Here is a 21,889-nt window from a genome sequence, read left to right as displayed (position 1 = left end):
AATATTTAAACGTGGAACATATCTGCATGCAAGTGAAGGAGCACAAGGCTTATGGATGCAATTGCGTGCTGGATTTGTGATCGGACGGGATCTGAGGAGGCACCTTAATTAGATGGACCGTAAGGACGTTTTTCGTATGAGAAATTTGGACTGAAACCCCAGTCAGCCTCAGCCCCGTCCCCACCTCTAGCCTTCAATATTAACAGTAGATTGCTATTGTAAGCCACATCCTCAGTAACAGCCCTCGAAGCTGCAAAACGGGGGACAATCGACCGGATTATCTTTTGCATGGCAGTTCTTTTCTGTATTATTCTTTGCACGGCAATCACATTTCCTACACACACAAAGATCCTAATTGGAATGAGTATGGTCTCTCATCCTTGCTGTTACCTTTTGTCCCTGGATTGACAAGCTGCCCTATCACAGCTATATAAAATCCAAGGTTACTGCATATATATATATATATATATGTGTGTGTGTATGTATATGTATATGTATGTATGTATCTGTGTGTGTGTGTGTGTGTGTATATATATATATATATATATATAAAATGGAACAAATTTTATTTCTATGGGCAGCTGCCCTTAACGTCCCCGAGGGACTTTTAAAAATGGCTTCTCCGGTGCGTGCTCAGAAGCTCTCCATTCAGTCAACGTTGTGTGTCACTCTACATTTATTCTTATCTCGGTGGTTCACAAGCAATGTTTTCCCTACGCTTTCTGAGCGACGCTGACCGTAGCAATGGACGACGGCGAACGCATGCGCAGCCTTTTCCTTCGTTCCTTTCTCCCCCCTCCCAACCGTGTTTTCTAACCTGAGGGGAGGGGAAGGACATCGATAAATGGGGAGATTCTTAATACTTTCGATATCAACCGGTCTGAACATTTAATGGTAAGTGTTCCTTAACGTAGCTTTTAAAAAAAAAACCTCAAAAAATTATAAAAGCCCGCCACTTTAGAGTGCGCATGCTCCGTTGCCCACCGGTAGGTCCGCTCCTCGCTGCCCGCTCGCAGCTTGTGGCGCGGGCGTGCGGCGGCGGCTGCGCTCTCGTGCCCCAAGATCGGAGGTTCGCATCCAGCCGACGGCCGCGCGCGCCTCGTGAGGGGAGAGCGCAGGAGACTCGGCAAGGATGTGCCCGAGGCAGCCTTGCGTCCTCCCACGGAGAGCGCGGCGAGCCGCCCCCTGTGCCGCGCAGCCCTGGCACGTTCTCGGGCTGTTTCCCGCTTCTGCCTTGAGCAGGAGGCAGGATGTCGAGCCCACCAAACTATTACACACGGAATCAGCAAAGAAAGTGGGCTATGGAACAAGCAGCCTACGAAAACTTCGGCCAGAATAATCTGTTAAGCCTTTTAAGGCGTCACAAGACTCTTCGTTGTTTTTGCTGCAGCGGGCTGACTCTGTAAACGACAAGCCGATGATGCTTCATAGCACTCGCTTGGCAGATTTTATAGGCTAGAAAGTGCACACCCTACCCTCCCATTACCATTGCTAGGAAGAAACCCCTGATTAAACTCTCCGCTGCTGTGATTGAGAACTTTAGCGAGGAGCGGCAGAGCAGCTTATGATGCCACACGTTGTACCCCAGTTTTATAGCAACAGGAATTTTAAGCAAGGAACCTGAGTAGGTCTTCTAGAATAGGTTTATTTTCATATGACTCTATTGCTTGAGTATTCAAACACTGTACAGGTGTATTTTTTTTTTTAAAGGCACACCTGAATTAGGTACTGTTGCTCAGCTCTAATAATACTTTAAAAGCATTGATCCCAAGACAAGTAGTGTGGTCCAGTAATAAAGTGTCACTCCTCCCATCTTCTTTGCTTCAGTGGTTTTATTTGACATATTGCAGAGTGCATAAAGGCTTGTCCACATTTACATTTAATGAATCCTCTCAGTAATTTTCTCCCATGCCCACCCCCATCTTGGTATAACACACTTGCCGTATGTCTGATGACCTAATGCCAGAGAGTGTCCAAAAAATGACCTGAAGGCACTCTCTGAACTTGGCAGTTCAGGATAGAAAATTGGCTTCTAGCATTCCAGCAACACAGCAGGAAAATATATAAATGCAATAATAAGAGACTGGGGGTTCATTAAACGTAGGGAGGAGAGATGCACACCTTTGGAAGAAATAAGGTCTCGGCTATCCAAGCATTTTTTGGTTACCTCTTTTTCACCCACAGTTCCAAAGTGTGTGTGTGTGATGGGGGGAATGCTCATTCATCCAGCACATCAGACAGGAGTTATGTACAACATGGGGGAAAGCAGGATATGTTTTATGGCTAGCAACTTTGGCATTCTACCCCCCGCCTTTCAATACCTGCGTTTCTCAATAGGTAAAAGCACACGAGCCTAGGGATGCTGGAGAAATTGAAGATGGACTAAAATGAGCTCAGATTTCTAGGAATCCAACCTGTGGAATCCACTGCAGAGCAACCCCCTCAGGCCACACGGAGTCCAGGGACTTTCAGATTATTTTTTTACTTTCTTGAAATTTACGTATATAAATTCGTAGGAAAATACGTATGTTTCTGCTGAGAAAATATTGAGTGGAATGGGGGCCAATACGCTAAATGTTACGTACTAAAGTAAATTATGTGAATAGTTATGTAAGTACTTACGTAATTATTTGTATATCTTTCCGCATGACAGAAAAAAACATTTGCATCTGTCCGTGGGCGGACAACGGAACAAAAGACACCTGACAATCTGCGAAACACAGATGGAGCAGATTTTACACAGTCCTTACATCCCTACTTGAGCCAGTTCTGAAACTACTATAACATGATAAACTAAGGCTGCAATCCTATGCATGTTTAGACAGAGAAAACTCCTACAACTCCCAGCATTCTCCAGCCAGGAGCTGTAGGACTTTTCTCTGTCTAAACATGCATAGGATTGCAGCCTAAATTTACACTGTTGAATTTTAGAAGAACAAAATGCCTGGATTATATCCCATACTCAAATACCCTGGCATCTCTAAAATGCTGAACTGAACAGGTGGGTGGCCCATAAAACAACATTATTTTAAAGTGGAAGTTGTAGCTGGAAAGCACCAGGTTGGGGAAAGTTAGTCTATGCAGCATATTTATATCAACAGCTACAAAGAAGCTGAGATTATCAACATATATACAAGCAACAGATTGTTCAGGCAAGTTAGTACCTATACCATGTGATTCACATAACAGATTCATAGAATCATAGACTAGTAGGGTTGGAAGGGGCCTACAAGGCCATCGAGTCCAACTCCCTGCTCAGTGCAGGAATCCAAGTCAGAGCATCCCTGACAGATGGCTGTCCAGCCTCGTCTTGAATGCCTCCAGTGTGGGAGAGCCCACCACCTCCCTAGGTAATTGGTTCCATTGTCATATTGCTCTAACAGGAAGTTTTTCCTGATGTTCAGCCGGAATCAGGCTTCCTGTCACTTGAGCCCATGATTCCGTGTCCTGCACTCTGGGATGATGGGAGAAGAGATCCTGGCCTTCCTCTCTGTGACAACTTTTCAAGGACTTGAAGAGCGCTATCATATCACCCCTCAGCCTTCTCAAGGCTAAACATGCCCAGTTCTTTCAGTCTCTCTTCATAGGGCTTTGTTTCCAGTCCCCTGATCATCTTTGTTGCCCTCCTCTGAACCCTCTCCAGCTTGTCTGCATCCTCCTTAAAGTGTGGTGCCCTGAACTGGACACAGTACTCCAGATGAGGCCTAACCAGTGCTGAGTAGAGGGGAACTAGTACTTCCTGGGATTTGGAAGCTATGCTTCTGTTAATGCAGCCCAAAAGAGCATTTGCCTTTTTTGCAGCCACATCACATTGTTGGCTCGTATTCAGCTTGTGATCGATCAATTCCAAGATCCTTCTCACTTGTCGTGTTGTTGAGCCACGTATCCCCCATCTTGTAACTGTGCATTTGGTTTCTTTTTCCTAGGTGCAGAACTTGGCATTTATCCCTATTAAAGTTCATTCTATTGTTTTCTGCCCAGTTCTCCAGTCTATCAAGATCACTTTGAATGTTGTTTCTGTCTTTCAGGGTATTAGCTATCCTGCCCAATTTTGTGTCATCTGCAAATTTGATCAGCACTCCCTGCACCTCCTCCTCCAAGTCATTAATAAAAATGTTGAAGAGCACTGGGCCCAGGACTGAGCCCTGCGGTACCCCACTCGTTACCTCTCCTCAGTTTGAGAAGATCCCATTGATAAGCACTCTTTGAGTCTGATTCTGTAGCCAACTGTGGATCCACCGAATTGTTGTTTCATCTAGCCCACTTTGAGCTAGTTTGCTCATCAGGAGATCATGGGGCACTTTGTCGAAAGCTTTGCTGAAGTCGAGGTATATTATGTCCACAGCATTCCCACAGTCCACAAGGGAGGTTACTTTATAAAAAAATGAGATCAGAGTAGTCTAAATTGTTCTTGACAAATCCATGTTGGCTTCGAGTAATCACTGCATTGTTTTCCAGGTGCTTATAGATGGATTGTTTTATCATCTGCTCCAGAATTTTCCCAGGGATTGATGTCAGACTGACTGGTCTGTAGTTCCCAGGTTCCTCCTTTTTACACTTTTTGAGATAGGGACAACGTTTGCCCTCCTCCAGTCATCTGGACTTCACCCATCCTCCATGATTTCTCAGAGATAATAGACAGTGGTTCTGAGAGTTCTTCTGACAGTTCCTTTATTACTCTGGGATGCAGTTCATCTGGCCCTGGAGATCTGAACTCATTCAAAGTAATTAGGTGTTCCTTGACCATATGCCTATCCATCTCAAGCTGCAATCCTTCAGCCTGTACTTCGCTTTTGCCGGGGGGGGGGGGGAGGGGTCATAGACCCTCTTTTGGAAGAAGACTGAGCCAAAGTAGGAATTGAGCACCTCTACCTTTTCCTTGTCTTCATTTTGCCATCCTTATTTAATAGCTGAACCACCATTTCTTTCCTTTTACTATGCACGTAGCTGAAGAAAGCCTTTTTGTTGCTTTTAGTATCCCTCGCTAACCTCAGCTCGTTCTCAGCTTTAGCCTTCCTGATGCCACCCCTGCAATTCTGTGCTACCTGGCTGTACTCTTCCTTTGTTGCTTGGCCTTCTTTCCACTTCTTGTATGTGTGCTTTTTTGTTTTCAGGTCATCGCTAAGCTTTTTGTGAAGCCACATTGGCTTCTTCTGTTGTCTTCCACCTTCTCTTCTTGTTGGAATTGTTTATTTGTTTATTTCATTGTTTTATTATAGCATTTATATCCCGCCTTTTTTCCTCTTGCAAGGAACCCAAGGCGGCTTACATTATCTTCCTCCTCTCCATTTTATCCTCACAACAACAACCTTGTGAGGTAGGTTGGGCTGAGAGTGTGTGACTGGCCCAAAGTCACCCAGTGAGCTTCCATGGCCGAGTGGGGACTAGAACCCGGATCTCCCAGCTCCCAGTCCAACACTCTTGCCACTACACCACACTGGCTCTCTTGTAATTTGTAATTGTGTCTTGAGAATTTCCTTTTTTAAAGGTCCCACCCACCTTGGACTCCTTTTCTCATTAGAGTTGCTTGCCATGGGATCTTCTCATTGTGCTGAGTTTATTAAAATTAGCTTTCCTAAAATCCAGGGTATGCTTTTGACTACACTCGGCTTTTGCATCCCTTAGAACCAAGAACTCAAGTATAACATGGTCGCTTACCCCAGAGTTCCTGTAACTGCTACTTGATCCACTAACACATCTCTATTGGTTAGGATCAAGTCAAGGATAGCCAATCCTCTAGTTCTTTCCTCTACTTTCTGTAGGAGGAAGTTATCTGCCACACAAGTCAGGAATTTCCTGGAGGGGCCATGTTTTGCAGAAATTGAAGTCCCCCATTACTACTACATCATGCTTCCTTGAAACACTGGCTATTTGCTTTTCAAAAGTTTCATCCTCGTCTTCTCCTTGATTGGGTGGCCGGTAGTAGACTCCGAGCACCCGGTTCCTTTTATTCTTTGCTCCATTTATTTTGATCCAAATGCTCTCGATGGGGCTAGCAAGTTCCTCCTGTATTTCTGTGCAGAGATATGTATTTTTCGCATACAGTGCAACCTCACCTCCCTTTCTGTTCTTCCTGTTCTTTTTGAACAAGTTATATCCTTCAATTGCTGTATTCCAGTCATGAGAGTCATCCCACCAAGTCTCAGTTGCACCTATCAAGTCATAATTTCCCTCCCGTATTAAGAGTTCAAGTTCATTCTGTTTGTTTCCCATACTCTCTGGGCATTAGTATATAGACATTGAAGAACATGTGCTTCATAGTCTGGCTTTCTTCCTACATCTGTCTGAAGACTATTATTGGGCGCTATTAGAGCTGTTCTCTCTGTTGTGGTGCATGAGCCTTCATCCATTGTTACTCCCAACTTTACATCTCCCTTCCCCATAGGATTCAGTTTAAAGCCCTCCTGATGAAGTTCTTCATGCTGAGGCCAAACACATTCTTCCCAGCCTTTGTGAGGTGCAAACCGTCCCTTGCCAACAGCCCATGTTCGAGGAATTATAGCCCATGGTCCCAGAATCCAAATCTCTTGCGTCGGCACCACCTTCGTAGCCAGTCATTCACCCGGAGTATTTTTCTTTCCCTTTCTGTCCCTCTTCTAACTACTGGAAGGATGGATGAGAAAACTATCTGAGCCCCAAAGTCCTCGAGTTTCCTTCCCAAAGCTTCAAAGTCTGACGTGATTTCTTCGTAGCTCCGCTTGGCAGTATCATTTGTTCCCACATGGATGAGAAGGGATACCTGTCAGTGGGCTTTATGAGTGCAGGCAACCTTTCAGTCACATCATTAATCCATCTTCCCGGGAGACAACATACCTGGCGAGTCTACGGGTCTTCGCAACATACTTGGGTCTCGATCCCATGCAGCAAGGAGTCTCCCACTACTACTACTCTTCTTGTTGTAGGCCTGGGTTTCATCGCCTCTGCTTGACTGACCTTCAGCCTCTTGCTCACTCTCATGCAGGTTCCCCTGTAATTCTTCCTCTGCAGGCTGTCCTCCGGTCTCATCCTCAAGTACCTGGAATCAGCTCCACTGCTTCCACTGGTGCAGAGTGGCGTCTAGTTCTTCTCCTAACCGTCACCCTTTTCCAAGGAGTATCCTCTACTGCATTTTTCCTCACCTCAGCATTTCCCACTTTTTCCTCATCTTGCTGTTGCTCTTCAAGCTTCTGGTCTTCACTTTGCTGCTATAGTTCCACCATTCTGTCCAATAACTCTTCGTGATTTCTTATTCCCTGGAGGGTTGACAGTCGCCACTCCAGTCCTCTTACTTTTTCTTCCAGCAGTGTGATCAACTTGCACTTGTTGCAGGTGTAGACCATGTTCTCAGGTTCACAAATATGATTCACATATTTTAAAATCTCCCACTGAAATCAAGCGATACTTCAAAGTGCAGAACTTGCCTGGATCACAAGCAGATGATTTTGCTAACTATCTTTCATTTGGTGAAATATACAAAAATACAGCTCGTGTTGCTGCAATTTGACTTGAGTTTTTCTCTCAGAGCCCTAGTTTATATATTTTTCTAATTCTATAGGAAACTGCCAAGTATAATACCACTAGTCAAGTAACCATATTTCAATTTTCTGCCTCCCTCTACCCCCAAAAACATTCAGTGTCTTCCAGGAATAATTTATTTTCTCCCATGTTGCCAATTTCTGGAAAACGTACTTCTCTAATCACTAGGGTTAGCCAATGCAAAGGGTATGTCACCCACCAGCTTGTTGGCTCGGTAAACTGAGCTGGGTAGCCAGCAGTGCTAGCTTCCTGGCCAACACATAGAAAAACAAACTCTCATCTTGTAACACACACATGAAATAAGGAAGCTGAAGGCCACACCCAACATGATGTGAGTGGACTTTCACTTGTGCTACAGGACTTTTGCTTCCCCCTCCTCCCCACTGCAGCCTCTGGGGGGCCTTCCAACCCTCTGAAGTGGATTTTGGGGTGACACGGGGGACTGCAGGGGGAGGAGGAATCTATTCTGCTACTGGATGCCATTCCACCAGCGGACAGACTACAGCCATCAGTTCCTTCCTCAGTACAAGATGAGTATTTCCCTTTCTGAACTTTTGAAGTATAGCATGGAAAAAGATGTTCTCATGTTGCAGTTAGTGCTACTCTCCTTGAACATGGAAGAAAACTTTGAACATAGATGTAAACCACCAGTTTATTGTAGAGTCTCATCATCTGTCATATTTCGGAGCTCCAGCATACACCGTTATGGCAGGAATAATCAATGCAAAGCAATCAGAGAGCCCATGGTAACAAACTGTAGAACTTTGGCCTGATTCACTTCAGTGCCTTGCTAATACAACATACTCTGGAGCTTGAAGTAAAAATTGCAAATGGAGGGGGTATGAGACACACATTTACCCTTTCACATCAAAGTCAGTAACAGGATGTGTTGACAAGTGGTTGTTCCTATGATGACTTTGAGTGCAAGTTTTTATATTGCCATCATAAAACAAAAAAACACCAAACCCCCAAAGTACGTACATCTTTTTATCCCCAGTGAGGTGGAGTTTCTTGTGATTGCGGTAAATTACTGCAAGACAGCATTTCTCCAATGACAGGAATGGAAGGGTTCTAGCCCCATTTCTTTGATTTATATCTTTGATGGAGGTTTTCCTGAAAGCATGGTCCTGAGGGCTTTGGAATTATCTCCTTCTGGAGCAGGTGGCCACCTGTTATGATCTGCAAGAAAGGATACAGCAAAACTCAGTTACCTTGGAAAGGAAGCCACTGCTTTATTCTTACCCTACTCCAGCTAAGTTTCAATGAATAGAAATTGTCATGATAGAGAGCCCTGAGTGGAGTAGGCACAGGTGAGGAACTGGGGGAACAGAAACCACAGCATGGGTGAACACCCTGTAGACATCCAGATGTTTTGGCCTACAACTCCCATCATTTCTCACCATTTGCTATGCTTGTTAGGTCTGATGGGAGCTGTCGGCCAAAACATCTAAGGCCGGGGGGGTGGGGTGGGAGGACTTCTACCCTGGGACTATGGGGATAATCAGGAAGCTGAGAAGGGCACAGAAGCACTGGTTAAGGTCTCTATGATTACTAAGAAGTCCCTGAACATTACTGTGTCTGTTTAGTTTCCACAAGAATACCTTTGTTAGTGTGCTACAATAACAAGACACAGGAAAGTTGTGGCATCTTTGGTTATGCCTGCATCGGCATAGTTTTTATTGTTGTTTTGCAGTGTCTACTGTTTTTGCTTGAGGAAGACGTGCTGTCTGAATCTTATGATCTACCACCAATATTGCTCCATTTCCTTTGACATGTTGCACCGAAGTCACGTTCCTCATTTAAGAAGTACGAGTTCAAATATACTTGGTGTGGGTGTTCCTTTAGGTGATTTTGCACCACTGTACCAATGCCACCATTCATTTATACATACCAAATTTCATCTTGCAGCACAGACTGAAAAGCCAGGTTATTTCAGCATCTCTGCACTCCTTCCGAAAACACAATGGTCTCATTCACACAAAAGCGTAAGCCAGAATTCTGGAGAATCCGTGCTTGTGAATGATGCATGCAGCCTGTTCACTCCTGCTTGGCACATCCTGCTGGCATTACCAGCTGAACAAACCAGGAATAGTTTGTTTAGTATGCTGTCCAAACTGGGGATCCTGGCTTGTCACTCTCAAATAACATGTAAGCCAAGAATAAACCTTGGATTGTGATCCTGGATTGTAAAGTGAGTGACAAGCTAGGGCCTCTGGTTTGGGTGTTGCACTAAACTATTCCTGGTTTGTTTAGACTGTCATGATAGAGGGAGGAGCCAAGCAGACACGAATAGGCTGCGTGCACCAACACATGGTTCACTCACGATAACCCATTCTTCTGCAGAATTGTGGCTCATCATGCCACATGAATGACGACAATGCTTAAAACTTATTGGAGGGCTATTGGTACACAAATTCAGATGCTGAGCTTAGTAAGAAACAACAAAAACAACAATATCAGAAGGAGAACGCATGTACATCTGGAAAATGAAATATTAACATGTCTGGGCCAGTCTCTTAAATGAAGAGAAAGATTTAACTGGTTATTATGGCATGACAAGATTTAACCTTAGAGATTTAACTGGTTATTATGGCATGACAAGGAGCACTAGAAAGGCCACTTTCAAAAGAAGGAAAGCATAATGTCTCAAGGAGTTAACATGTTGTGCCAGTTTCCATATTCTATACTGCATAATAGCCTCATCTTTTGAGGCAGCACTCCTTCATTCTCTAATAAGATCCCTTGAATATTCGAGTGTCTAATATAAAAGCATTTTTTAATATGTAGGTTTTTTACCTGGAACTTCCCAAATGTTTCTATATAAGCTCTGTCCACCATCAATTTTCACAGTTTCTCCAGTTATAAAGGAGGCAGCTGGAGACAGCAGGAAACACACCAAAAGAGATACCTTACAAAGAATCAGGACATTTACTTACGGTTAGACTGACAGGGGTTCAATGTCTCCTATGCTATAGCCTCTTGCACACATTCAACAAGTTTGTGTAGGGCAGTGGTGGCGTTGTAGAATAGGGCTCCACACGCACGCCCACCCTATGCACATTCCAACATGTCTGCAGCATGCCTACACTTGTACATGCAATGCAGATGTCTACCGCAAGGTGCAGAACCTGCTGCCACCACGACACTCCCCTACAGTGTTGCCTGAACGTGTGGACTCCTAGCCACACTTCTGACGGGCTCGTGTTCGTTACATATTCCAGGGTGGCCCGCATTAATACAGGAGTGAAAATACCAGGTTGTATCCGATGGTAGCTTTGTGCTAGCAAAAAAGCCCTTCTGCTTGTGCAAGGCATGGCACCTGATTCTTTCCACTTCCCCCTACTTAGGGTTGTAGGAGCCTCACTAAAGCTGCACTAAGAGCAACTTGGGAGAGGGGGCTGCTGTGGGTAGGAGGGACTGCAGAAAATCAGGCACCCCATCTTCCACAAGCAGAAGGGCTTCAGCACAAAGGCACTATTGAATACAACCTGCTAAAAATATAATTTTACCAAAAAAGCTTAATTGATGGCAGCTCTTTCTTAAGCATTGTGCCCCATGCCCCCAACATGCTAACCTAGCATCTAGTTCAGTCTTCCTCAGCCCAGTGCCTTCCACACCATGCTGGTTTGGGATAATGGGAGTTATAGTTCAACACTACCGGAGGGCAGCCGGGGAAGGCTGATCTACAGTCAGGGCCAGAAATATTGGACCAAGGATAACTGTTTTGGCAGTTGGCCTCTGTACACCACCACATTGAAGTTGAAAGGAAACACACCCAGATGGGAGCGAAGTCAGGACTTTCAGCTGTAATTCAAGGGGTTTGGCAAAAGTGGGGCACTAACCACTCAGGAAGTACAGCCAGTGGCATACACACACCCTCACCGTTGGTGGCTCATAAGTAATGGAACAAAACAACATCATTTCAAACTGAAGGATCGCCTTTAATACCTGGATGAAAATCCTTTGCAGTCAATGACTGCCTGAAGCCTGGAACCCATGGATATGACCAGTTGCTGAGTTTCCTCCCTTGAGATGCTTTGCCAGGCCTTTACTGCAGCTGCCTTCAGCTGCTGCTTGTTTGTGGTCTTTCTGCCTTCAGTCTTGTCTTCAGTAAGAGAAAAGCATGCTCTATTGGGTTGAGATCAGGTGACTGACTTGGCCATTGAAGAACATCCCACTTCTTTCCCTTGAGAAACTCTTGCATAGCTTTTGCTGTATGTTTTGGGTCATTATCCATCTGCAATATGAAGCGGCGTCCTATCAGTTTGGCAGCATTCGGCTGAATCTGAGCAGAAAGTATAGCCCTATACACTTCAGAATTCATCCTGCTGCGTTTATCAGCAGTCAGGTCATCAATAAACACCAGTGACCCGGTTCCATTGGCAGCCATACATGCCCATGCCATAACACTGCCTCCACCATGTTTGACAGATGATGTGGTATGCTTTGGATCATGAGCTATTCCTTTCCTTCTCCATACTTTTCTCTTCCCATCATTCTGGTACAAGTTAATCTTGGTTTCATCAGTCCAAAGAATCTTATTCCAGAACTGGGCAGGCTTTTTTAGGTGTTTGCTGGCAAAGGCTAATCTGGCCTTTCAGTTCTTGAGCATTACCAGTGGTTTGCACCTTGTTGTGAGGCCTCTGTATTTACATTCATAAAGCCGTCTCTTGACTGTAGATGTTGACAATGACATGCCCACCTCCGCAAGAGCATTCTTGACCTGGCTAGATGTTGTGAAAGGGTTCCTCTTCACCATGAGCAGAATTCTGCAGTCATCCACTTTAGTTGTCTTCTGTGGGCTTCCAGGCCTTTTGCTGTTGCTGAGCTTGCCAGTTAATTCCCTCTTTTTCAGGATGTTCCAAACTGTTGTGTTGGCCACTCCCAATGTTTTTGCTATCTCTCTGATGGGTTTATTTTGTTTCCTCAGCCTAATGATGGCCCCCTTCACTCGCATGGACACCTCTTTGGACCTCATGTTGGGATTCCAGTGAACAGCTACCAAATGGAAATGTAACACTCAGAACCACCTCCAGGCCTTTTATCTGCTTGATTGGTCATGGGGCACCCAGGAAACAGGCCACACCTGGCCATGCAGCTGCTTGTCAGCCATTCGTTCCATTACTTATGAGCCACCAATGATGGGTGTGTGTGTATGCCACTGGCTGTACTTCATGAATGGTTAGTGCCCCACTTTTGTCAAACCCCTTGGAATCACAGCTGAAAGTCCTGACTTCGCTCCCATCTGGGTGTGTTTCCTTTCAACTTCAATGTGGTGGTGTACAGAGGCCAACTACCAAAGCAGTTATCCTTGTTCCGATATTTCTGACCCTGACTGTAGTTAAAGCACACTTACTCATTAAAGTGATGCTTTAGCCAGAATTCAAATTATCCAGTTTCAAAATACTCTCAAACTAATCAAAGAGTTTTGTGAAATCAATTGCAACTTAAATTACTTACCATGCCTGTGGGCAGAGAGGCAACCCACAAATAGATAAAATAAAATAGTAACCTTTTGATACCTCTTCATAGGAGGGCCTTTTCCCAGACTAGGTTGGACTATATGCCTGCCCGAGGACTGTGATCTGTTGGAGGGGCCCTCCTCTGCATCCCACCAGTGTGAGAGACACACTATAATGGGACGTGGGAGAGGGCCTTCTCTGCTGTGGCACCCCGGTTCTGGACTGCCCTCCCCTTGGAGGCCTGATTGGCACAAACATTGGTCTCATTTCAGCATCAAGTAAAAACATGGCATTTTACCAAAACCTTTGAGGTCTAAATGCATTCCCTAAAGTAGCATGCTGTTTTAGCTGTTTTATTGTTTTAGATTTTAATTGGTATTCGCTTATTTAATGGTTTAATATGTTTGTAGGTGTTTAAATTATGCATTGTTTTATACCGCTGACATTGATTTTATCAGTACGCTGTCCTGAGATCTTAATGATATAGGGTGGGATACAAATGTTTTAAATAAATAAACAAATAAATAAATAGGTTAATTTCATATAATATATTACACAAGGTAATTTATCCCAAGGTAGCACTTCTGTTGCAAAGAAGCTCCACTTTTTTAGCACTCAAATAAATAATTTGACAATGGGGAAAATACAATCTCTCACACCCCAGATAGCAGGTAAATTATAAAAGTGAGTGCTGTGTGGAAGATGGATGCACAAGGGTCATGGCACATACTGGACATGTTGAGTGATAAAATATTATTGTCCTCGTGTCAGTTTCCCAACCATTGTGTACACAAAAACATTTTAAAATTATTTGGAGGCCAAGGGCTCCTCTTCTGTAGCACTCATGTGTACAAGGATGGATGTAGTCCAGGGGTAGGCAACCTTTTAACCCCAAGGGCGGCATTGGGTGATCAGTAATGGGTCAGAGAAGTGGCCACACTCACACTTTTTGCCATCTATCTCAGCATACAGGGATGAGGAGGCTTAAACCACCCCTCCCTGCATGCTGAGATTGCACCTCTCTACCTGCTAACCACCTGGGCGAGGGAGTGTGTGTGCAATTTACAATGTGCTTCTGACAGCCCAGGAGTGAGAAAGTGCTGGGGATGAGGGCACATGAGAGCTTTCCTATGTGTCTCTTCCCCAGCATAATTGTGGCAGCAGCATATGGGGAGGGGGAGAATTGAGGGGCATCTGGCAGCTTGGACACCCACAGGAGGCTGCACAAGTGGGCTCCAAAGGCCACATGCAGTCTGCCCATATCGGATGTGCTCCTTTAAAGCAGGAGATCGAGCTGTCTGTCTGTCTGTCTGTCTGGGGGGGGAGAGAGACACACAGAGGTCGGTGTAAAGCTTCACAACAGCAAAACAACGAGGCTCTGGATTCACTGTGGATGCAGTCAGTATAAGAAAGATAGAAAGACTAACAACATAGTATTCAAAAATATACAGTCAGAGCCAGAAATATTGCAACAAGGATAACTGTTTTGGCAGTTGGCCTCTGTACACCATCACATTGAAGTTGAAAGGAAACACACCCAGGTGGGAGCAAAGTCTGGACTTTCAGCTGTAATTCAAGGGGTTTGACAAAAATGGGATACGAACCATTCAGGAAGTACAGCCAGTGGCATACACACACCCCCATCATTGGTGGCTCATAAGTAATGAAACGAATGGCTGACAAGCAGCTGCATGGCCAGGTATGGCCTGTTTCCTGGGTACCCCATGACCAATCAAGCAGATAAAAGGCCTGGAGGTGGTTCTGAGTGTTATGTTTGCATTTGGTAGCTGTTCACTGGAACACTCAACATGAGGTCCAAAGAGGTGTCCATGCGAGTGAAGGAGGCCATCATTAGGCTGAGGAAGCAATCAGAGAGATAGCAGAAACAGTGGGAGTGGCCAACACAACAGTTTGGAACATCCTGAAAAAGAAGGAATTAACTGGCAAGCTCAGCAACAGCAAAAGGCCTGGAAGACCACAGAAGACAACTAAAGTGGATGACTGCAGAATTCTGCTCATGGTGAAGAGGAACCCTTTCACAACATCTAGCCAAGTCAAGAAAGCTCTTGAGGAGGTAGGCATGTCATTGTCAACATCTACAGTCAAGAGACGGCTTTATGAATGTAAATACAGAGGCCTCACAACAAGGTGCAAACCACTGGTAACGCTCAAGAACTGAAAGGCTAGATTAGCCTTTGCCAGCAAACACCTAAAAAAGCCTGCCCAGTTCTGGAATAAGATTCTTTGGACTGATGAAACCAAGATTAACTTGTACCAGAATGATGGGAAGAGAAAAGTATGGAGAAGGAAAGGAACAGCTCATGATCCAAAGCATACCACATCATCTGTCAAACACAGTGGAGGCAGTGTTAAGGAATGGGCATGTATGGCTGCCAATGGAACCGGGTCACTGGTGTTTATTGATGACCTGACTGCTGATAAACGCAGCAGGATGAATTCTGAAGTGTATAGGGCTATACTTTCTGCTCAGATTCAGCCGAATGCTGCCAAACTGATAGGACGCCGCTTCATATTGCAGATGGATAATGACCCAAAACATACAGCAAAAGCTACGCAAGAGTTTCTCAAGGCAAAGAAGTGAGATGTTCCTCAATGGCCAAGTCAGTCACCTGATCTCAATCAAATAGAGCATGCTTTTCACTTCCTGAAAACAAGACTGAAGGCAGAAAGACCCACAAACAAAAGGAAACTCAGCATTTGGTCATGTCCATGGGTGCCAGACTTCAGGCAGTCATTGACTGCAAAGGATTTTCATCCAGGTATTAAAGGCGATCCTTCAGTTTGAAATGTTGGTTTGTTCCATTACTTATGAGCCACCAACGGTGAGGGTGTGTGTATGCCACTGGCTGTCCTTCCTGAATGGTTAGTGCCCCACTTTTGTCAAACCCCTTGAATTACAGCTGGAAGTCCTGACTTCGCTCCCATCTGGGTGTGTTTCCTTTCAACTTCAATGTGGTGGTGTACAGAGGCCAACTGCCCAAACAGTTATCCTTGTTCCAATATTTCTGGCCCTGACTGTATATTTAAGCTCCAAAACACATAATGGCACAGCTACTGATGAGGTCAGAAGCCAAAACATTTAGCTTAAATATATTTTTGAACACTCTGTTAGTCTTTCTATCTTTCATTAATAGTCAAACAAACAAACGAACAAATATATAAATATAAAGTGAATACCACAATGGTATTCAGAACAACGCCTTACCATTCTGTGAATGTCTTACTTTTTAATTAAGGTGTTTTTTTAATATATTGGGATCACCCTCTTTTCATTGCAGCAGCACAATTTCCCCTTAATTATATATATTATTGTATTGAATTTTACACACAAACACACACGTTGATCAGGAGTACCACCAATAAACATGTCCCACTACAAAGTTGGTTTGTGCTAAATCAGGGATAGTGCAAGTATAATGTAGGGAGGGAAAACCTAATATTTTCTTTAATCACCTGGAAATTCCTCCAGTGCCAAAAAGTTAAGATACTACTGTACCTCTTCAGGAAGTCCTAATCTCTTTGCAGGAATCTTTTCAATAAAGTGGCTAAACACTTCTTCCCCCCTTTCATAATTTGCAACAGCAGTTTCTGAAAATATCACTCCCTGTGTAGAAAGGATAAGCTCATGGTAAGACTACATCATTGTGTTACACAGCAATATAAGCCCCAAACATTTTTTTTAAAAAAATGATGTGTGCACACTGAATAGCCTGAGAGACAGAATATGGATATATTTATCTACCAACAAGCAAATCGCATAAAGTACAAGCTACTCTGTTGAAAGTCAATCGTATTTCCAGCTGTTAACCACAAGCGTTTTCATACAAAATCTTGGCTTACTTTAAGTTGCTTATAGGTCCCTTAGTAAACAGGGCTCTGTGTATCCCCTGATCCCAATACTACATTATGTACTCATGTGGTACAGGATTCACCCTAAAGATCTCCACTTGCATTAAAAAATACCCCAAAGCACATGCACAAAACATGGATCTAGTCTTCTGACTGTGAAGATCAGCTTCAAATATGCTGGCATGCTTTGTGAAAAATCTCAGAAGAGCTGGGTAGGGGAGAATCAGAGTTCAACGGATCAGGGACAAAGCTCAGCACCTTAAATAGGTTCTTCTGCCCCTCCATGACAAGTCCCAGTGCAGATCTTAGATTTTTGCACTCTCAGCCAAGCCAATAACCTCTCACCACCATAAAATAATCATTTTATTTAGACTTTAAATTGCTGTCTCCTTGGCTTGATGGCACTTAATATCTCATATCAGTGTACCACTGGATGGTTGTATGCTTTCTGAATTGCTGCAAGTGAACACCAAAGAGATGTCTTGCCCTCAAGTTCCAGATCCTGACTAATAATGCAGTCCTATATATGTCTACTCAGAAGCAAGCCCCTTTTAGGAAAGTAAGACCCCTGCCCCAACCCTTAATGCGTTTACAAGTTTAGCAACAAATTTATTATCTACTTATTTAAAATTTTTAGGCTGCCTTTAAAGGTAGAACCCTCTCAAGAAAACCCTTCACAGGCTCCAACAACAATGGCCAACTGAACCTCCTGCATGTGGAAAAGCAACTGCTTTCAGCTCAGCGTAGCTACCCCCAGGTAAATAACAGTGTGAAATCCGCCTGTGTATTTGGCTCCACCCTCTTGGGCACCAAAGCTTGTCCGGTCACATATTCCATCACGTACCGGTGCAACTGAGTTAATTCTCACACCTCTGTGGGCCCACTCGATGGCGAAAGATTTGGTCAGGTTATCAACTGCCGCTCTTGCTGCACCACTGTGCCTGTGAAGAACGGAAATCAAAAAGCAGTAGCAGCGTCCAGCAACAGGGTAGCCTGGGACAACCCTGGAGCATGTGGCAGCTGCATCAAGTTTGGATGAGGTGGCGAGAGCGATACCTGCCAAGCCTAACTAGGTTGAAACTCAAACAAGCTCTCTTCATTGGACAGATTTTCATGGTCACGGAACAAATCCAAACGATTCACTCTTTGCAGAACAGGGCAGTCAAGGCAGGAATATTTACCAGCCCAAAAGTTAACAGGCAAACTCACTTACCTGTAGGCGTGCTGACATGGGTCAATGAGCCAGAGACTAGCTGATAGAAGGACTGCAGTACAGAATCCTACCTTTTGCATTTGCCCGTTTACACTTACTCCATCCTGACTAAAAGCTCACATGATGCAAGTTGCACCCCCAAATTACAAACATGCCAACAAGTTATAGGATTATGGCTAGTTACTGGGAGGAAGATATTGCTTACATGGTGATTTTTGAGACACAAAATACAATGGTCTCTCTTACAGCAGGGACAGCCAACTAATGTCCCATGGGTGGTATCTAATGTTATTCCTACTCAGAATAGACCCACTGAAATGAACAGAACTTAAGTTAGACTAGCATTGGATACAACCCCATGTTCTTCTCCTGCAAGGTATGGAAAAGTGTAAATGGCAAGCAAGGATAGGATGCTTCATAAGCCTCTGGTGCATCTTTAAGTTTGCACTGGGAGGGTCTTGTTTGCTCAGACAAGAGACTTTCATGCCATGTCTGTTTTTTAGCTGGTCTAGAAGAAATGCAGACTTCTGATATCTGAAGGCTGCTGCTTCTTTTATTATACTTTTTGTTCATGGAAGTGGTCTGAGACAAGCCATACCTGTCACAATTAATTGTTGAGAGCTATTTCTGCGATCCACAAACAAGGATCATAAAGACAGGCGGTAGTCCTGAATTCTTCAAAGACTTTTGTTAAAACAGAATCTCAGAAAACATTTTCTAGAAATGATGTATTAGGAAATAGCTACTGTTCCATTTCTTTTTGGTGCCCTTCAAATACCCAGCAAGTTTAAGTTTGCTTTCACTTAAACTATTTAGAATCATAGCAGTTTAAATTAAAGCCAGCGATATGTGTCCTGTTATTAATATCCAACTTTCTTTTTAATTAACAGGCTTACGACATGCCAGGCATCCCTTTCCACATATCAGCCACAATGTTGACAATAGCACCTCCATGCTCCTGCATCCAAGCATTGTACACTGTAGGGAGACAGAAAAAAAAAGAAAAATAGCAGTGAATGTCTTTACATTCCCAGATGGATGGTGGGCAATGCTTAAAGCAAGCTTTACTTGTGGTGTCCTTGATGAGTGTGACCCAGCTAACACATGCGGGGCTAACACATGCGGCAGCGCCTTCTCAGTGGAGGCACCCTGGCTGTGGAACTCCCAGTAGAGAGATTGTGGTTCACCATGCTGTTGTCATTTAGGTGCCAGTTGAAAACATTTGTGCAAGCTTTGGGGGCATAGGCAACTGATTTTTTCTCTTTTGTCTATTTTTACTGATTATATATTATATAATATATAATATTATTTATCTGTGATTTTAGAATTATTATTTTAATGGTGTTTGTGTATGGTACGGTACCGTGCTTATAAAGGTTGTTAGCCACTCTCTGTGAGGAAGGGGTGGGATATAAATGAATAGTGAAATCTCAGTCTAGTGCTGAATTTAAGAACAATGACAAAATCTATGGCTTAAGGCTATGGAAATAAAATAATAGCACAATTTTATACATGTCTACTCAAAAGTAAACCTAATGGAACCGAAAGGGACTTACTCCCAGGAAAGTACACATAGGATTACACTGGAAGTTTATCAACTTGGCCATACTTTTCTTTTTAAACATGGATTCATTACGAGAAATGGAACTAAATCGAGATGTTCACCAGAACACCACAACTGAATTGCACATTTCAGGACTATATTGATCTTGAACCTATCCGTACACTATGATCAACATCGGAGGGCCACCTCCGAGGGAGGCTTGGAGGATGGCATCAAGGGAGAAGTCCTTCTTGGTGGCAGTCCACTAACTGTGGAATGCTCTCCCCACTGAGGCCCACTTGGTGCCAACATTGTCATCTTTTCAGGATCAGATACTTTCCTCTACATTTGGTGGCATATGATGTAGTTTTTAATATCCATTGTTTTATTAGGTCTGTATTATTAACACTTTTAGTTGTTTTAAACTGTTTTCATCTTTTTGTATGCAAAATATTTTATATATTGTATTTTGGGTTTTAATTTCTGTGAACCTCCCAGAGAGCTTTGGCTATTGGGTGGTACAGAACTGAAATCAATTAAATAAAATAAATCTTTGTATCTGCATAAACACGGGATGCCAATCCACCTTGCTGCCGTCTGGTCTACTAGCTTCAGAGAAAACCTGTAGGATGCTCCAGCTGGTAAAGTTTGAAGGCCCAGGAATGACTGTTCTTGGCAAGAACAAAATTACTCCCTTACCAGTTTTGGAAAATCCAAAAGCAGGTTTTATTTAGATTTGTTGCGCACCACCCTGGTGGCTTTATTTTTGCAAAAAGGCTGGTATAAAAAGATTGATAAATAAGGTATGCTGTTTTCTCCACACACAGCCTGATTTCCTTTCTTCCTAGAACAAACTGCCCTGGAGCATCTAGTCTAGACTGGGTGTGTGTGTGTGTGTGTGTGTTTCTACAACAATGAAGGGAGAAGCGAATGGAAGCATGCTGGATTTTTAAAAAGGAATCAACTCTGCTGCGCTTTGGTCCATGCAGGGCTCTGCAAGTGAGCACTCCACACCAGTAAAAAGTGCTTCACAGATCATACTTACGGGTGGGGGTTGGAGTGAACGTCATCTGACTGGTGGGGCTGCTCAGCCAATAAGACAGGCTCTCTCCGCCAGGCTCCCCCCACCCTTTCTCCTTTCCCCTGAAGTTCCAGATGCCCCTGCATTTCAGGAACAAGCCTTATTGACCACAATGGGCGTTATTTCTGAGTAGACACACACGTTTGTGCCGGGAAACAGAAAACACCTTTTGTCTCGATAAAAATCACTCTCTCTCTCCCCCCTCCCTGCACCTGCATTAAGTGCATTCTTAAAATGACAAGTGCATTCTTAAAATGACACAAAATGGCTGCCATGGGAGTTGTTTAGTATGTTGTGGCTCAGACCCCACTTCTGCTTGGACTCAGTCTTTTAGTCAGGTTACTTCTCCTTTGCCACACCTCCCATGGCAGCCATTTTGTGGTGGTGCCCAAGACAGTGTCTCAAATTGCCAAATGTGCCCACAGCCCAAAAAGGTTGCTTACCCCTGTGCTGGATCCATGGGCCTCTTCGCTGCTGTCCCTGTGAAGGCAGGGGACTATAAATGCTTTTTAACAGGAACAGGGGGCAAAAATGGCTTTGTTCCTCCCACCCCACTGGGCTCTTGCCAGCAGTGGCATAGGATAGACAAAGAGCTATGAGATCAGAACCATCCCATCTGTAGGATTGCACTCTCAGCCTTAATTCCTCCAGCTTTTGTTGTGATTACTCAAGGGAAGAAACTGCTTGTCAGATCTCAGGGTTTGAACTGGGGTGTCCAGTGTTTAGCCTTCTCAGACTCTCAAGAAGATGGTAGAATTTCACGCCAAAACTCAAGGCAGAAGCTGTTTTGTTCTTGGCTTGAGAGGTTTTGCATTTGCTTCACCCTGCTGCTGTTACCCCCTGCCCATCAAACTCCACCTATACCAGCCAGCTTCTCCAGCTAGCCTCCCAGGCTTTGACACCTGAATCTCAGGTTCTGAACCTGAGCAGACCTGGCAACCCTACTTTCAGCCTAACCCAGTTAGCTGTCTTCAAAAGGAGGGGAAAAAAACCCACAAACACAGAAGTACAGCAAGATTTCATGGAGACTCCTTTGTAACGCATGCTCCCATTTCTACTATGCTGCTAGGGACCAAAAGTTTCTGCATAGTCTCAGACCTTAAGACTTCTACAAGTCAACTTTTGAAGGCTTGGAACATGGCCCATGAAGAAGCACTATATGTATGCTCATCTGTATTGTTTAATTAGTACTTTATGTTACGTAT

General features: G+C 44.0%; 1 protein-coding gene and 1 long non-coding RNA gene across 5 annotated transcripts in view; one reads left to right on the top strand and one right to left on the bottom strand.

Moving 5' to 3' along the window:
- Positions 1 to 724: 724 nt before the first annotated feature.
- On the top strand, positions 725 to 19,052 carry LOC146358264 (uncharacterized). The gene is made up of 5 exons (XR_014783987.1): positions 725 to 894; positions 2,654 to 3,001; positions 9,209 to 9,321; positions 17,485 to 17,604; positions 18,951 to 19,052. It is a non-coding gene; the product is annotated as an uncharacterized LOC146358264 (long non-coding RNA).
- Positions 8,150 to 21,889, bottom strand: part of PECR (peroxisomal trans-2-enoyl-CoA reductase) — a 34,538-nt gene continuing 20,798 nt past the window's right edge. For all 4 annotated transcript variants that reach the window (XM_084806635.1, XM_084806644.1, XM_084806617.1 and 1 more), the window contains 5 exons: positions 18,957 to 19,038; positions 17,692 to 17,788; positions 16,495 to 16,602; positions 10,312 to 10,423; positions 8,150 to 8,694 (listed from right to left, as the gene is read on the bottom strand). In XM_084806635.1, coding sequence (XP_084662761.1) covers positions 8,606 to 8,694; positions 10,312 to 10,423; positions 16,495 to 16,602; positions 17,692 to 17,788; positions 18,957 to 19,038 — 488 coding nt within the window. In that variant the 3' untranslated portion in view covers positions 8,150 to 8,605. The remainder of the gene's footprint in view (positions 8,695 to 10,311; positions 10,424 to 16,494; positions 16,603 to 17,691; positions 17,789 to 18,956; positions 19,039 to 21,889) is intronic.

This window comes from Heloderma suspectum, chromosome 1, assembly GCF_057233095.1.
Source record: "Heloderma suspectum isolate Gila_16-S chromosome 1, 16-S_ref, whole genome shotgun sequence".
Taxonomy (NCBI): domain Eukaryota; kingdom Metazoa; phylum Chordata; class Lepidosauria; order Squamata; family Helodermatidae; genus Heloderma; species Heloderma suspectum.
The sequence above is the reverse complement of the archived record's forward strand: the minus strand, read 5'-3'. Positions and strand labels throughout refer to the sequence as shown.